The 18,700-nt window shown below is 40.2% G+C and overlaps 1 protein-coding gene across 1 annotated transcript; it reads right to left on the bottom strand.

The window, feature by feature from the left end:
- Positions 1-253: 253 nt before the first annotated feature.
- Positions 254-13,948, bottom strand: LOC146817840 (G protein-coupled receptor family C group 6 member A-like). Its single transcript, XM_085609251.1, has 2 exons — positions 13,848-13,948; positions 254-1,585 (listed from the first exon to the last, which is right to left on the bottom strand). The coding sequence occupies exon 2, from the start codon at positions 1,581-1,583 to the stop codon at positions 558-560; it is 1,026 nt and encodes a 341-aa protein (XP_085465377.1). The 5' UTR covers positions 1,584-1,585; positions 13,848-13,948; the 3' UTR covers positions 254-557.
- Positions 13,949-18,700: the final 4,752 nt, after the last annotated feature.

Raw genomic sequence — 18,700 nt, 5'->3', positions numbered from 1 at the left:
ATACGGTTATGGAACTTTGAGGTGACTTACAATATCCCTATCATTTACGCAAGGGGGTACTTTATCCCTTATAATGCATGGCCATACCATCACATTACCTGCAAGCCACTTAATACCTTGGTATGTAGCTTTTTCACATGAAAGAGCGAGCATGTTTGCACACATAAAGAATACAAATCATACCTCTAGTGCAAAATTAAACATACTGCCATATATTTGTAGCAAAAAGATATTAGAAACAGTTCAACGCAAGTGATTTTTTTTTTTTGAAAAAGCTGCAGTAGCTCAGATAGCGTAGAAACATTCACACACGTTCTAGCTTTTTTCTATCTAAGGAGTGCAAAAAATAAACATATGCTTTCTTCTTGTCACTGTGAGCTATTAAAACAGAGCAGAGAAAAGAAAAGCAATGTTCAGTTTTAGTTGCTAAACAGTTGGTTTGACTTCTTTTCATTAAAATCGGTCAACTTGGTGCGAAAATGAGTGACTGTCATTTATACAGCAATTGTAGAATCCCATGTATTAAATATTGATTACAAGATGCATATTTAAGTGTCTTAAAAACTGCCACATCTTTTCCTGATTCCTTTGCCATGGGTGACTTTCAAGTTGGTCTGAGACCCCTTTGAGTGTAAATGAGTCGCCTCTTTCGTTTCTCTCATAGAAAACACGGAGCTTCTTAGTTTGTGAAAGGTTCTGATGCTTTGCAAGTACTTCTGCTGATTATTACCTTTTCTCTTGAAAACAAGAATGTAGGCGGTGGGCAGTAGGTGGCAACATATTATGCCATAGCTCGAAGCCAAAATGGCCACCACCTGAACAGCAGGTAAATACACTCCGACCGTGTTGACGAAGTTTGGGATGAAAGCAATCCACACAAAGAGGTAGATGAGCATGCTGAAGGTAATAAAGCGGGCTTCGTTGTACTTGCCGGGGAGGTTCCTACCTCTGAAAGCAACAACAAAGCAAAGCAAGGCAAGGACAGCAATGTACCCTAGCATGACAGCAAAGGCCACAGGCGAACCTTCAGTGCACTGAAGCAAAATCACCCTGGGGAAAGCATAGATTTTCTTAAGCAAAGGCGGGCTGTAGAGGAGCCACATACTGCAAATCAGAATTTGAAGGGATGTGACAAAAAAAATAACAATTGCCGGCTGATAGGTGACCTTTAGGTTTGCTTGGAGTCTGTCAATCAATTCAAAAGCTAGGAGGATCCTGATGGATTTTAGCAGAACGCACGAAACACAAAGTGTGAAACTAATACCATATAGAGTCTGCCCTATCTGACAGAAATGGTCATTAGGTTCACCTATGAAGAACACCGTGCTTACAAAACTACTCAGAAGAGAGCCGGTCAATATGTATGAATAAACTCCACCCGCAGCCTTCACTGCTGGTGTATTCAAGTGGATCAGAAATAAAACTCCTATTGCCACCACTGTTAGAAAACCAAATGCAGCAAAAGCTGTCAAGGCAATGGCGAAGGGGTCTTTCCATTGGAGGAAGCTTTTCGTTCTGTTTATGCAGTCAGACTGCTCCCTGTTGGGCCATGTGTCTAGTGAGCATGGTTTGCACTCCCTCATATCTGAAAAACAAAAGACTACGTTAGACTGTGATATTGCTGCAACCAAGCCATGTTAACATCAACATTATTACAAATTATTACAATAAATACACTTTTCTTATTTCAACCGGATTTTAGCATTTTGCCTATTATTAATGAGGCAACAATTCAGTTAAAAAAAAGATAGCAGAAAAATAAAACAAAAGTCAACTTGACTTAAGTACAAATGAAATGTCATTTTACTGAAAAATCCAACTTCAATTGCAAATAACACAATTTTTTTATTTGTTTTGATGTATATATTCATGTATACCCTGACCAGAGAAAGCAAGGCACCATTTTGATAATCTAATTAAATTATTGTTACACATTTGCACAATTTTTAAGGCAAAAATGCAAAACATTATTATCAACAAAACGTAAGAAAAAAACCTGGAAATTTTAATTGGATTTGTGTTTAGTCCTCCAAAGTACGCCATCATCGTCCACCATAAAAATAATACCACAAAGTATACGATTTTTTCTAACTACTGACCAAACACCAGGATTCCCTTTCCCAGCAAGATGATGGGAAGGAAGGTAAAGTGACAAGTCCAAGACAATGTTGAACTAAATAATGTTTTCTATGTCCATAAGTATGGGTTAGGAACCTGAATCAAACAATGAGGGAGGTTCTTCTTTCCTCAGATGAAAATTAGAAGGCAGTTCTTATACTCCTAAACCTCTTTGTGTCCTACAACAGTGGCATTCTTATACTACAGCTAAGAAGCTGTAACATAGGGCAGGTATATCTGGGCCAGCTTTTTCATGAATAATTTCTTTTCTTTTAAACCATAGCCAAAAATCAGGATTAGGTCAGCCGAGTCATCCACAGGCACGGTGTCCTTCTGTATCTGTAAGATTAATCCCTCTCTTGCTGATTGTTTATTATCTACATATGTCCCCTGTCACAGATACTCAAACACCACCAGGAGAATCTCTAAATAAATATATGTCGATGATATTCAAATTCACTCCTGTATAGACAACCAACCATATAATCCACCAACATCATTTTGTGCTGGGAACAGGTACTTTACTAGAAGAACTGCCACTGCATGACAAAAGTGAAAACTGAGATTCTTGTAATGCAGAAAATTGAGTCTATCACAATACAATTTGAAAGACCCCATGACCTAGAGATGCTTTTTGATTCAGAATTTGTATTCACCTCCTTACTTGGGAAAACTTTTCACTACTTCAAACTAACCATTCAGTGCAGTGGACAAGAGAAATGTTTAAGGTAAGCCTGGACCACTAGTTACAGCACTGGCATCTACACTGATATCCCCATGAAAGTCAGTGCCATGCTCCAAAAACTACACAACTAGTAAGCCAGACTGTGCATCAAACTCCATAAATGTGACCATATCAAGCCCACCCCGATTGCTGTCTGATATCCTTAGTTAAAAGTCAAGATCAAGGCCCATGTTTTATTTGATGTATTGCAAGGCTACCAATGTCTTATATTCTGGGCTCGTACAATGAGTAACAAGCCTCCCATTTTTCTCCAAGTCCAGCTTACTTGCTGGGAAAACGCTACCTTGTTTTGTGACTACCGATCTCTTTTACACCATAGGGATAATACCAACATTGTCATTATTCATATATGTGTATTTCTATTCAACTTGAGATTTTCAGTAGGAGGGAAGGCGTTGTTTTATGCTCTATATTCATGAAAAGGGCAGATGGTATATTTAAATGGTATACCGTGGCATAAAAGATTTAAAAGGTAAGCAATAAGGAGTGGGCTTACTGGTCTGCAATAGGATTGAGGGCTTATGTTTGGGATTAGAAGGGCACTTCAGTGATGCTGGACTGCATTTCAGGGACTTGGGTGTGATCTCAGACTCCGAATCAGCACTAATAAAAAGTAATTTTAAATCTCCTTCTGGCTTTTCTACTCAAATTTCTGCCCCACTACTCTTTCCATAGTTGCAGAATGAGAACAAATTTATTTTCAACACTGAAGTTCAGCTCCTCTCACCCTGGTGCACTGATGTCAATTGACATGGCCTCTGGTGCTTGGGACTCATCCAAATCTATTACATAGGCAAAGTGCAGAATGTTCTGAGTAGTGCAATGGGAGCAGGGTTGGCTTTGGGGTGGTGCGACTACTGTGGCTGGTGCAACTGCACCTGCCGATGATCTTGGGGGTGGGGGGGAGCACTGTGTGTAGAAATACCTTATGCATTTGAAATCACCTGCTGAACAATTCTTGTGGTGCCAGCAGTTTCCAGCCAACAGTAAAAATGTAAAAACAGTAAAAATGTCAAAATCTGTGTTGTCTCTAGTGTCAGTCTTGACTCATCATAAAGTAGCACATGTGGTTCATATTATTACTGAAAAGAACGTGTATGATGCAGATAACAGGACTGTATTTAATGTGGATAGTGCAGTGGGTTACTGATTTTGTCACAAACATCATTTTGTAACTTGTAGTTTATGAGTTACAATTAAGGATGGGCAGAATTTACAGAGTTTCACTGCATTGAATTCTGCAGAGTTAAATAAAAATTCAGCAAGATTCAGTGGAGTTCTCTGAGCAGGCAGAAATCTGCATGTTGCGCTGCTCATGTTGATTATTAGTACCAGGAGCTTGTTCCGCACTGTAAAATCAACACGAATTGCACCACACTGCACACTAGAGGGTGCTACTTCTTTTTGCCCCTCGAGTAGATTTTCTATTTGTGTGGCATACTTCTGAACCTGAATGGACTTGACCTGCCATGACCGCCCGCGTTGAGATATCTCGCCTGTAGGCCTTCTACCGCCCGAAAATCAAGCTAGGGGTTGAAAAGTTTCACTCGCACTCACCAGCGATGGTGAACCGTGTGTGAGAAGAATTCGGACACGCAGAACATGGAGTTGGCAAACTCCTAGAGCTCCACCAGCAGAGCAGCATTATTTGCCCACCCCTGGTTATAATCCTAATGCATTCTCTGGTACCAGTTCAACCTTTTACTTACAGGAATGGATTTTAACTTCATGCTATTGCCACCATATATGAATGGAAGCTAAATTAAATCAAAGATATCACCAACATAATTTACAGTTTAAGTTCAGTCAATGATGAGAATTATAAGATAGTTTTAAGTGGTTTATTCTCCTTAAGAGATTAGCAAATTATTTTTATTTATCTTTTTATTCGATTAGTAAATCAGATAATCTGTTAGAGTCATCAATAATGTAAAATAACAAGTCTGCTCCATAAAGCAATTAAACCCTATTTTATCTAAAAATAACCTACCCTAACATAACCCATTAAAGAGTTCCTAGAAAAGAGGAAGTTCAAAATTGAGTAGTCGAACTCCCCAAAAATAGTGTTTCTTGAAACTCAGCCGAGTCTCATTTCACCAAAGACATTAGCAAACAGTTGCAGTAGCAAACCCTACAGAAATAAATCTCTATCAGGAAAATAGGGAAACATTACAGCAGTAGCTGGTCCACTCAGGGCAAAACGGATAAAGAAATTGTCACCTACAAAGTATCAGGCAACAGCAATCACCATCAGCAGTAGCTCACAGCATATAGCTCTGGGTGCAAAGAAGTGGCAAAATGGAAGTGGCTCATGGAATAGTAGCAGAATGGTGCTAACTTACTGAAACATGAACTAATATAAAGGGATGAGAACATGCTAACAACAAAGTTGTATATCTGGTTGTTCCCATCCAATGAGAAGACATCTTCCAACAGTGAGCAGCTTCATTGTTCATTCTTCCTTTCCCATGGCAAACACATGGAGTTCACTATCCACTATTGATTTGTAACTTACAGTACTAAACATTTGTATAACTGGGAACGTCTAACCTTGGCTGCCAGGGAAGACTATTGCAGTGTCTATTCTATCATTTATTCAATGTTCACTGAAGAACAATGAACTACACTAATGACAGAAACATTTGCTTGCAAATCTCCAGTTAGGTAATGGCATTCACATTTCTTATTAGCATATATATATTATTAAATACGCAAATCCCTATTCAGCATTATATGAACATGTGATAAAGTAGGACGTTTAGCTTAGTTCATCTAGAATATGTAGCTTAAGGAATACATTTTATAAACTTGGCACATTCTCCAGTTATGACAAAATCTAAGCAAGTCACATTCAGGTCAAGCTATTAAATACATTTTTGCATGGTTCAGCATTTCCTAAAAACATCTATTTGTTAAAGGAAAAATCTAGTTGAGGCCTACCAGTAAAAATGAATGCCTGGTGCACTTTGCACAATTCGTCTACGTGTAATTTAAAAATGTGTTTTTAATGTTTATACCTAACGCAAATTAGCATTGTCGGTAATTAATTTTATATCCAGATTTTCTACTTCGATAATCACAGTGACCTATCAACTGTGATCAAAGAGCTACATGCAAACTGCATGTTATAGGTTAGAATCCTAAGTTCTTATCAGTAAAACCGACCCAACCAGTATACTAAGTTTGTGCTTCTCCAGACCAAACACTCTTAAAATATGCTGCCTACTAGTATGGATGATATATGATTCCTACATCATGTAACCCTTATTGTCTTATGTAACATTTCCTATAGACTGATATACACACGTAAGATTCTCTGTATCTTTATGATGTGTGTGATGTAAAGTGCTCCTACACCCTACACTGGTATGAGTAGCACTATAAAACAAATAAAATGCATGTGAAAGAGTGGCTATGGAGAGGTGAGTAATCAAAAGCGGCCAGGTCCCTGGCGGTGACCTGGACTCATACGTGCACAGCAGGGGGGTTAAATACTAACTGGGTAAAAGTTTTTACCATAAATTACACAATAAATCAAAGATTTTTCCTACTATATTCAACATACAATTTAATACTCATTGCATGGTTCATTAATACATTGAAACTTCACAAGATTGAATTGATCACAATTCGGCAAATCTTTTTACAATATACGTTGCATTGTTGAAAAACAATTAAAAATCACAAAGATAACCCAGCCCAATGCATTTCGGGACTACCTGTCCCTTCGTCAGGGGCGAACCTGCAAAAATGTATATGACATTAAAATAATTTTCGATGTACAATGATAGAGCCATCATAATCATTAAAACAACTCAATCATTATAAGCAAACATTGACCATATCATTTACATAATGTAAACATGCCCAATCATATTACACATGCCAAAAGCCCTGTATCCATGCAAGAAATCATGCAAGCGATATCCAAACCGTGTACATTACTGAGTGATGTGACAGACAGAATAGATACAAGACTGCATCCCAAGCCTATTTGGTGATTCAGCCAGAAAACTGTGAAGTGTGCGTGCCTGAATGCAACAAACTTACTGATAAAATCTCAAATATCCACAATGGATTAAATAATTCCTATGGACACAATGACACAAATGTCTCAAAACTACGTTCACCAAATGAAGCGGTGTGTGATTGCCCACTAACTTCCCTGATTCCTACCTTAGCGGTAGACCTCAAATGAGGCTTCCCAACGGTTAGCTTGCGGTCACATTGTGAGCTGCAGACTGTGACAAAGTAAATGCTCATGTTAGTGTGAACTATTCATAAGTGAATCAAAAACCGCCAAGCCACTTTCACTAAGTCCTTACCAAAAGAAGTATCGTGTTCCTCACAAAGTCGACTGTAATCCTCTGGACGACTCTACTCTCTGTATAACACACATAACTCTATCAACACTGAGTCCTAATCAATACTATCAATCTGACTGCATGCTAACAGTTTTACTACATATCTTACCTGAACTAGGTATCCGTACTCCCTCGATAAATTTCCACACTGCTCTGCAAAAACGTGGTGCCGGCAAGTTCAGCAAGAATCTAAAATATGGCGTCCTTCTTTTACCTATGTGTTCTCTCGCGAGAAATCGCCAGAACGTAAGCTCCATATTGGACTGGACAATTCAAAAAGTGTTAAATTGAATTGTGTTCCATGTATTCAAGCACTTTGTGATTAAAATCTATTCGAGTACGGTGACCAAAATATGCTGGTGCTCACTGGTTCACATTACGTCGCACCTATTTGTTTTTTATTATGCTGAAACTCATCTCTGAGCAGTAGTACTCACATAGGGTGACATTCAAATAGTCGGCGCCATGATGGAATGGGCGAGCCCGGAGTGATCAGTCATTCAACTCAATCACATCGATACTGAACTTCTGGCATGTTTACAAACTTCACTAAATGTACATAAATGCGAACATTCATGGAAACAAATCGCTGTGTCGCTCTGAAGTTGCAAAAAAGCTATTAGTCACAAATGAACCTTAATATCAAAAGAACTATTTATACATTCAATGTTAACATCATCACTTAAAAACCAATTCTAACCCGATAAACTGTGTTCTGGTAAATCCTTGAGTATTCTGAGCTTCACATTTAATTCAAATGTAAACTGCAGCCACTTTATGCTCTGTTGCAGATGAACACCTAGGTATCCACTAGATAATGAAAATGATAACGTTATGTGCATGGATGCAGGGCATGATGTGTGGCTTTCACGAATAGATGATGAATGTGATAATGTTATGTGCATGGATGCGGAACGTAATGTGGGGCTTTCATAAAAAGCATGACATATCCAATTTGTCATTTAACCCTAGCGGCATCAAGGTGTTCAATTTTTTAATCCAATAAATTTCCCTTTGTAAAAGCAATTTGGAATTATCTATGCCTTCACGAGGAGGTATGTGCTCAAGAATTTGAAATTCTATTTGCGCGATAGTGTGACAAGCTTCTACCCAGTGAAGGGCTAAACTTAAGGTGGTGCTTTTGTTTCTGATCCGGCTCTTATGTTCTGTCAGGCGAGTCTTCTTTTTTCTGTCGGTCTTCCCAATATATAATAGGCCACATGGACATATAATATAATAGACTATACGTGTAGAATTGCAATTGAACGCTTGTTTTATCTTGATTTGTTCTCCAGTTCTGGGGTGTAACAGTATGTCACCAACAATGGCATTATTACAATGGATGCAGTTGCCGCATTTAGTCGTTTCAGACTTTGTATCTTTAATTTTGACCTTTTTACTTGATAGCATCTCTTTAAGATTATGTTCTCTCGTAAACGCAAACAGTGGTTTGTCACCGAATAGACCATTGAATTCTGGTTCCTCTTTCAGTAGTTCCCAGTGTTTGTGAATGATTTGTTTAATTTCAGTCGAAACTGTCAAAAATTTAGAAACAAACACGATTCTATTGGTAGTTTTTTTAGGGTGCTTCAGAAGGAGGTCTGTTATTCTGCACAAAATGGAGTGCTGTAACTGTGATTCCAATAATGCTTCTGGGTATCCTCTTTCCACATAATTTTTCTTTTGAATCTCCATGGTTTCTAAGCTGGTGCTGGTGTTTGTGGTAATGCATTGGATCCTCAAACATTGTGAATAAGGGAGATTCTTGATGAGTGATGGCGGATGGTAACTCGAAAATTGAAGAGCATTATTTCGATCAGTTTCTTTTTTGTATACCCTCGTAGTAATTGAATTCAAATCTATTTCAATCCATGTGTCTAGGAAGACATTTCCACTCTTCCTGATGGTATTAGTGAATTGGATTCTCGCATCTATGGAATTCAGGGCTCTGATATTCTCTATTAGCATTTCTTCCGTGTTCTTCCAAATCAAGAAGATGTCATCGATGAAACGTCTAAAAAATACCAAACCTTCCTTCCACATGTTGTTGTTCAAAATATGATCGAATACAAATTTCGCCATAAAAGTATTGGCGTAAGCTGGGGCTCCTGGAAAGCCTATCGAAGTACCATACAATTGTAATGGTTCCAGTCAAAATAGCTGTTGTGTAGACAGAACTCGAGGAGTTCAATCACAAAACAGCTCTGATCGTCTTTAGTCGTTTGTTTCAGTAATATCCATTCAGCAGCTTCAATGCCAAGTGCATGGGGTATGGAAGTATATAATGAAATCAAGTCAATAGTACACAGTAACCAATTTCCGCGTACTTCCTCTGATAATGATTGGATACTCCGTAGAAAATCGTTCGTATCTTCCATGTATGTATCCCAATTTTTCACGAATGGTTGCAGATGTGCGCCAATGAATATTTCAGGAGTTTCGAAAATAGATCCACAACCGGAGACTATCGGCTTACAGGGTGGATCTGTCATACTCTTGTGCACCTTGGGGAGCATATAAAGTTTGGGATGTCTAGGAAAATGAGTAGTTAAAAATTGTTTTGTTGTTTCATCAATCCTTAATAAATCAACAGCTCTTTTTAAGGTGTTGGCCACTGGTAGGCAGAAATGTGCTTGAAAAATGAGAGTGTGGATTATGCACACCTATTTAAGCTAGAATTAATGCTGCAAACTGTATTGCATACAACGTCTGACCAATGTCTGCCTGACATGTGTGAAGTAATCAAAAGCGGCCAGGTCACTGGCTGGCGACCTGGACTCATACGTGCACAGCAGGGGGGTTAAATACTAGCTGGGTAAACGTTTTTACCATAAATTACACAATAAATCAAAGATTTTTCTACTATATTTAACATATAATTTAATACTCATTGCATGGTTCATGAATACATTTAAACTTCACAAGATTGAATTGATCACAATTCAGCAAATCTTTTTAAAATATACCTTGCATTGTTGAAAAACAATAAAAAATCACAAAGAAAATCCAGCCCAATGCATTTCAGGACTACCTGTCCCTACGTCAGGGGCAAACCTGCAAAAATGTATATGACAGTAAAATCATTTTCGATGCACAATGATAGAGCCATCATCATCATTAAAACAACGTAATCATTATAAGTGCTGAGAACAGTGACTATTTATATCATTTACATAAGGCACTATTGGATGGTGATAGTAAGGGAATCCATGATCAATTAGTTCATTTGGGGGGACGCCAAAAAAGATTCTTGCCCCGGGGGCCACCAAGGGTAAGGCCAACCCTGTATGGGAGAGGAGCACCAGTATCTGCTTCCATGACTCCTTCCCAGCTTCCTGGTATCTAGAAACTTTTCCGGCTCAACTAGTACTGTTCAATGTGCTGCTATTTGGTTTTTAGGGTTTCTGATTGTAGGAATGTGGAATCTGACTGCATGGTTACCCCCACTTTTTTCCTGGTGTTTTGATGGTTATTGACTAGTCTGACTGGGATCCTGCTAATCAGGACCCCAGTTTATCTGCTTTCTCACTAAATTGGATGTGTATGTACTTTAGGTACACTACAGATTGGATTCTGGGGTACCCTTATCAGTCGCTTGTATATGGTACACCATGTACCCAGGGCATAGGTACTCCAGAGGCCTCCCAGGGGCTGCAGCATGTATTATGCCACCCCTGAGAGACCATTCAAAATGGCACCACAGGTCTGCTACTGCAGCCTGTGTAAGGTGGTGCATGCACCACTTACTTAGATATAGGTTCACTATATCTATTCTAATTCACTGCACATATAAACCTATCAGTCACCCAAAGGGCAGGCCTTATCAATCCTGAAGGCAGGGTGCCTGGTTTTATGTGACAGGGTGCCTCTGCATGAGCAGAGCCCCTCTGCAGCCTTCATGACCTATTGTCGGGGTTGTTTGTGATGCAGCCAACCATATATATTTAAGTGCATTATAACCTCGCGGTAAATGCTAACTTTAAAACGGCTGCTTAGAAACATGTTGTGTTTGGTGTCAAACACCTTGGAATCATACCTCCTCACCAGTAACTGGCGGGGGAGGAGGGACTTATGTGAAACACCGGTATACCCGGTACCAGCTGTCTCGACCTGGGCATCACAAAATGGATGCTGCCAGCCACAGACACGAGTCTGCCCTCCTGCTGCTGAGCTGAGTTCGAGCAGGGGAAGGCTTAACAATAGGTTTCCTGTCACAGGGAGGTGTAACCACCTCCCAGACAGGATTTAGTGTATTGGGGCTGGGTGGGTGCACTCTGAGAGTGTCTGAAAGTCTGCACTGGGGGCACATTTGGTGTCCTTGTGCATAGTCCAGCTCAAACTGGTTGCAGGATCAATTTGCTCCTTCTGTGGCGTGAAACTGGACAAAGGACAAGGGTGTAGCCACCCTTCTGTCCTGACCTCCCATAGGTGGATCCCCAGAGTTTGTCCAACCCCTTCCTTGGGTATAAAGTAGGAACCCTGGCTACAGGACTTTGGATTTTACCTGGACTAAACTCTGCAAGCAGAAACCAAGTACTTCACTGATCTACACTTCGCTGGACGACAGAAGAAACTCCCTTGGAGTAAAGGAGTTACTCCCCTGCAGAGCAGGCACCTTAATGCATCTGACCGGTTTGCATCACCCGAGCTCCTGAGGATTCCGAAGATTTCTGCAACACAGGAGGTGGGTTCCCGATCGTCCCTGAGGTTGATCTGACCTCTCAGCAATTCTGAGACCAGTATCCCTCGTGGGGACCGTGCAACCCGAACCCCTGTGCCCCGTGTACTTTTGCAGCAGCATATGTTTTTTGGCGATCCCTGAGGCTGTGCTTTGGGCTACATGTAATTCTGACCCAGAGCAGTATTTCCACTGAAGATATCTGGCCTACACTCCACGAGTGTTCCGTGGGCTGGTATTTTGTGATTCAGCTCGAGGTCCCTTCGCAATCCCTGCTCCATTGGTCTGTGGGTCCCTGTGAAGGTAACTTTGACTTTCCTTGGGCTTCCCTGGTTGCTCCAGACATGCCCTGACTCTCCATCGCTTCAAGAGTCCCCAGAACCTTGCTGTTCCTCACCGTAACTTGTTTCCTCTGCTTGCGTGGGTTGCAGTTGCCAAGGCTTGTAGGTGTTCAATCCAGACACTGACCCCCCAGCACTTGACATCCATCATGGGACAGCTCACCTCCAGACTGTGGTCATCGTCGACATCTCCTGATCCCCGTGGCTGCAGAGTCAAGCAGCCTATCTTCTCACCTGAAGCACCCGACATCGGTGGGCATTCGTCTACCGAGCCCCTGGTCACCCTGAAGTGACCCAGACTCTGTCGCCTCTGCTCTCAGGTTCTTCACACCTCAGAACCAGGCTTGGATTCCACCCGACACTTTTCATCTTCCCGGCAGCAGCACTTTCTCGCATCACGCCATTGAAAACTACGAAGGTTTCCAACACCACTTGACCCCTATGCACCCGGCTCCCCTGGGATAGGTAACGTGGGTACCTCAGTACTCACAAGGGTGCTGGCCTTAGAACCTTCTATGTTCCAAAGGGTTTGCTTGAAGTTCTCTCTGAAGGGTCCTTAAACTGTAAATTTCCAAGCGTGACTTTCCCATAGAGTTGTATCGGGCTTGCGTATGTGTACTCACACTGCACCCGTCCTCCGTGGGTCTCCTGTGTCACTGCTTTGGGTGGTTCTTTGGGGGTCCCAGTGACTCTACGTGCTCTAGGCACTGTGTCAAGTGAAGTTGCTGTTGTTATACCATTTTTTTAGTATATGGTTTGGTCTTTCCCTGGAGCCTGTTGTGTATTGTGCTATTTACTATCTGTATATTGATTCAGTATTGTGTATCTTGTGCTCTAATCTCCTAAAGAGGTTAGTAGAGAGTGTTTATTGAAAAATACATATATTTTACATAACACTTGTGTGGTTCTCCTTTCATTTGGTCATTCAGGAGGTTCTGATCTGGTAAAACAAGCTGCTTTACATTCCTTCGAGACTTAGCCTGAAGGCTGCTGTCCACAGCTACCACTAGGATAGCTCTCTATAAAGGTTGTCTTTAACCTAATCATCAATAAGGGTTGTTTGGACTGGGACAAGGTGCCTACTTTAATTAGTGGACAGCATCTACCAGGCAAACTTCCCACACTGATAATTAATTTGTAATGACTATGAATATTGTTGGTAGACTGAATCAAACGAGTGTAGTCTGAATTCCTCGATTCAGATAATTTTAATGTCTACTCGATTCTTATTGCTATGCTAAATGTAAGCCTGTTTACCTACTTCTTAATTGTAATTTTTTTTAATTGTACTAAATATGGTTTTAATTAACCGAAATAAATTCACTACTTCTGTTACTGTCTGCTTTCGGTGCTCCTCCCCTAGTTTCTTCGTATCTAGAAAATGTACTTTGAAAACATGTTCTTGGAACAAAATAATCACTTTATCAACATTTGATCAACTTCAAGAGTGACATGACTGGAAGTAAGTCTGTCATCTAAGCTGGGAAAATATAGTTTAAATATCTAAAAGCGACCATCAAGAAAAATAATAATCATTATTAAAACTAATATGATTCATTTTAAAAGCTAGTAAATTATATATTTATGAAATGCACACTCACCAAAGTCTTCAGTGTAGTGTCCCTCTACGCAACGACTGCAGTTGTAGCAACAGCTGATCTGTGAATGAAGTTTGTAATGTCCAGGCGTGCAGCGTTGTGAGCAATTCAGATTGGGAACCTGCAGGATTATAATAATGCAAAAATCAAAAGCTTTCCTGGAGACTGGCAGTATATGGATTCATAAAACATGAAAATCTCAAGGTTCAGAAATATTTCTCATTAATTCATGTAATTTAGGCATGTCAAATTTTGATATGCAGCTGTTTCCCATACCGTACAAGCAGGGCTTCATTTATGCTAACTGTAATATGTAATCTCTACAGGCACTTTTTAGGAGGGGGGCTTGGAAATTATTTTGTTTCATCATTGGCTTCAGTGGCATTGCAAGGGAGGGGGGCGAATGCGTTTTGGGGGTGGGAGACTCCCTCCCCTGCTCTTACCTGCAGCATTGCCAGCACCCCCCGCTCTTCCACATGCCGGCTCTGGTATCGCCATTACCCTGCCACCCCCCGTTGTCACATACGGCTACAGCAGGGACCGCCACGGTGCAAATAGTCTAGCTACGCCACTGATTGAACTCTACAGCTCCTTGACCATCTGGCTTCTATACATCTATGGTTTAGTTTTCCTGCGACACAACATTTAATTTCATGCATAAACGTAACTTTGTCTTCTCTTCATTCAATTTGTCCTCAAGGTTGAATTCAACTGCCAAGATGTATACAAACCTGCAAAAACATTTAGCGAAAGGGCGACATAAAGTTTAGCAACATTTTTTAGTCAGTAGTTTCTTATTTCTTACCTGACACAAATTATTCATAGTAAACTGTGAGTTAACAAATAGGCAATAAATAAAATTATCAATTGGAATACAGAGGAGTATCAAAGTAAAAGTGTCAGTACCAATGTTATCATGGTGAGAGGGTTCACTACCATATAAAACTTTCCTTTGGAAATAGCTTCTTTTTACAATTAAAAGATGGATTCACCTTTTGTTGGAGCAATACTTCTGTCATGAAATGTTGTGAATCATTGTATTCCACTATTGATGATAGGAAGTAGAGTCGTAATGAAGCCACCCCAAGTAGCAATCTTCCCAGCTTTAGACAGTGAACAAAGAAATAACTTGAACCCACGTTGGGATCACGTTTTGGTGGTCTGTCAGAGCAGAATCAATCAGCAGAGAAGAGTGTATCAGTGAGCTTTGACATATATCATTAATCTTTATAAAGATATGTGCACAGAAATGTAATCTATCTGGGTAACTGGCTAACGTGTACCTCAGCCGCACCATTTTCACTACATCAAGTACGTACTAAAAAAATATATTAATTCATATTCACATAAGCCAGATAAGGTATAATATAAGCAGGTATAAAATCAATACTGCTGCAATTAGAAAGTGGCCAGGTAAAGGTGTCTGAACCTGCCCAGAAATGTCTCAGCCTGGCTTGAAGGAGAGGCGGAATCCTCACTCTAGTCTGCACTTCATTTTGTGGACCAGTTGGAGAGATCATTAGAGAAATTGTCATACTGAATCATTTTAACCATAGAGTGAACTCATATTTCTGCGATATTAAAGAAATGTGGACACTTTGGTGCAGTTTAAGAGATTATGCTAAATTGAGCTTTTGTGAAAGTTATGAGAACTCTCACCCTGAAAGAAGATAGGACACCAAGCATGGGCTGCGTCTTTAATCTAACACTTAAACAATATTTAAATCAATATATTTAAATTAGATCTTTCTGTTTGGCTGAATAAACAGCAGGGAAATACCTTCTAATGTTTTCCCTTGTAGTCAGAGTGTATGCCTTGTGCTGTTCACCTGATAATTGAGGTCCAATAGAGACCCCCTGGACACTGTGGCATGGATTAGGAAATTTAGTAGCACAAAAAAGGAAATTTGGGGTACACTGTTGTTTTTGTGGCATTTTATGGCCCCTTCTTTTAGCGCCATGCAGTAGTTATGCAAACTTTTATCTTATGATTTAAAATTGAACTAACAAAGCATTTCGGTGGCAGATATCTAGATAGTCTCCAATGTAAATAGCTGCCAAATGCCTCCAGAATGCTTCATGTGGTAGTGATGGAGCAAGGACTCGTAGAAAAGAGACTTGCTTGGAAGCAATCCTCTCATTTAACTTCTAACCTTGTATTAACTATGCATTGTGTAAATTAATACGCACCACATTTGACATAAAAGAAAGAGAAGCTTTCCTACATGAAACTTGAGCGTAATTCTAAAATGCCCGCTAACAGGGAATCTTTATTGCTCATGCGTCAACTGCATCTATGCAGTATGACGAGCTGTCGCTTGGGGGGAAATTCTTGTGCCTGTGCAGACACTAATACAATGGCTGCTAGAAAGCTAAAATAATTGGCATCTGCTCTGCTGAAACTAAACCAAGCTGTTTTACTAATTCTAATGCGGGAAAAGCATTTATAAGTAAATGGGATTAGAGTAGAGATAGGTGGTATACAGTGAAACCGTTTTATTTTAAAATTAATATTTCTCTTTTTGACTTTCTTATTAATATGTATTTGGACCTCTTGTACGAATCTGGAGTCTGTAATCCACCTGAACTCCGCACATGCGTGGTGTGAGTGAGCCTGAAGAAGTGATGTGACTCTTGAACACAGTCCAAGGGCGCAAAGGATACATACCCTGGGAACCAGCCCAGAGTCCTCTGAAATGAATGGGAACACATGAGAATTATACTTTTGTGTCTAATAAGATGTGAATACGGGTGGGAATAAAGATTTATGAATAAAAATTAAGGGGTGGGATCTTTGAACAATAGACGGAAAGACTAAATTGAAAAATAAGCATGGTGTGATGATCATCCCCCCTTGCCGGTCCAATCAGAGTTAGTAATTTTGTGATATTGAAACATTGACGGGTGGTATCTGAATACCAAAGATTATAATTGAGGTCGTTTTTAGTTAGTTAGTCAGACGGAGATTTGTGGTATGCTGCAGAGCTCGGGATGCTGTTGGACTGATGAAGAATCGAATGCAGAACCATCTAACCTATAACTAATTTAGAGGAAGAATCTCGAGGAGGAAGAGAGTATCAGAGAGGGGGGCTATGCAAGTGTCGGTGTTAGAGAGGTCATCTATCCTGTCCTGATTCCTGTCCTGAAGGTTTTGTCGCCTGATCATTCCCGGGGGACCATTTCCAGTTCCTTGCCCAGGGGGTTGGTTTTCACACCATCCTAGGTAAATATATTTTCATGAATGTGCAGATGTGCTTTTCTCTCTATCTTCTCCTTTCTGAGCAACGTCATTGTTGAATTGATATATCTGTTTAATTGATTAATCATTGAATCATCCTTCCTGTGACTGAGACTGTACTGTACTTTGAAAGTGGTTCACATGAAATTAATTTAGATAAAGCCTTTAAAATGTTTCCCGAGTCTGTGGTCATTTTATTGCAAAGATAATTAATTCATGTCATTTCACCATCAACTAGTTCAACTAATGGTCCATTGACCAGAGAAAATAACTTTTTGATCAGTGAAAGATTAGTTAGGAATGATCGGTAACTAATCTTGAAGCAAGAAACAACACAAACTTTGACTCCAGCGGTTTTACTGGCCTGTCTGTGCATACGTGTGTTTATGGGCCCAGGTGAGTATATGGTATTGGAGTATCTGTTGCTGGTTCACCGCTGGATCAGTAGAATAAAAAGATCAGGACTAGCTGAATGAATTACATAATGTTGGCTATTTGGTTACTGTGGATCTATGTTTGTATATGGTGATGTGCTCTCCACAACTAGATACAATTTCATAAAAGCGGCAAGAATTACTAAAATCACTTGAGTAGAGGGCTTATGGAGTACCACAGAAGCTGAGAAGGTATAATGTGAGGACATCCTCAGACATCACAGTAGAGTGTCTAAGGGACTAACTAGAAGTGTTGAGGGGCTACCCACAAGGAGTGAGAGAGGATGCTATAAATGGCAGTCCTGAACAAGGACTAGTAGGGATGTTTACCATGATGATGGGTAACCTATGGGTGATTATATAAATGGGTATACAGGCCCGAACAGGAAAGAGGCCACAGGAAGTTACCCTTAGCTGTTCCTCCCTTTACCAGGATGCTCTTGCTGGACTTCTTGTATGGAGAGTTAAATGAAGTGTAGGATAAGGGGTATCTGCCTCAGCTGCCCAACAGTGTAAAAGAAAAATAGAACACTAAGCAAGAAGGTGTAGGGGGAAGCTATCCAATAGAGGTGCAGCTAAGGCAAAAGTTAAGGGCAAAAGCCAGCATGTCAACAACACAATGATAACAAGCATTTGCAATGCAAATAGGTCTCGCATTTGTGAGTTAGAGCTATTGACATTGTAAATGGCAAGGTTTTTTACCTACACGCTTTATTTTTGGAGTGAATTTCTGTAGTGTGCAAAATCCCTTAGAAAGGTCCTGCACTTCATAATAAATATATTGAAAAAGACGCAAAGTGTGGATTGTGTCAACAATTGCTTGGCACGTACCTCATGGGTGAAGCGTTGTCACACATGCACACCGTGGTGCTTTACTAATGCGAAACTCATAAAAAAAAGTAGTGCTTACAGACTAACCAACGCGATCTGGATCGGAGCATATGAGTCTGAATCCCGGCTTCTCTTTCATTTTCTAGACTATTTGACTCACTCTCCTGTGTCTTGATTATCCCCCAAACATGTGGAGGCAATGAAGTTTGCAAAGGGGGCGGGGGGGCAGGGGGGCTTCGGGGGTACATGAAAATGTATTCATTGCCTAGCTGTCAAAGGTCGGCCAGTGCTATTATTTAAAAGTGTGCAGATTTCATTGAGATATTAAGAGTACTTTACTCGCATCTATGAAA

Source organism: Triturus cristatus, chromosome 6 (genome assembly GCF_964204655.1).
Source record: "Triturus cristatus chromosome 6, aTriCri1.1, whole genome shotgun sequence".
Classification (NCBI taxonomy): Eukaryota; Metazoa; Chordata; class Amphibia; order Caudata; family Salamandridae; genus Triturus; species Triturus cristatus.
Note: the sequence above shows the minus strand (reverse complement) of the source record. Positions and strands in the feature narration are given on the sequence as shown.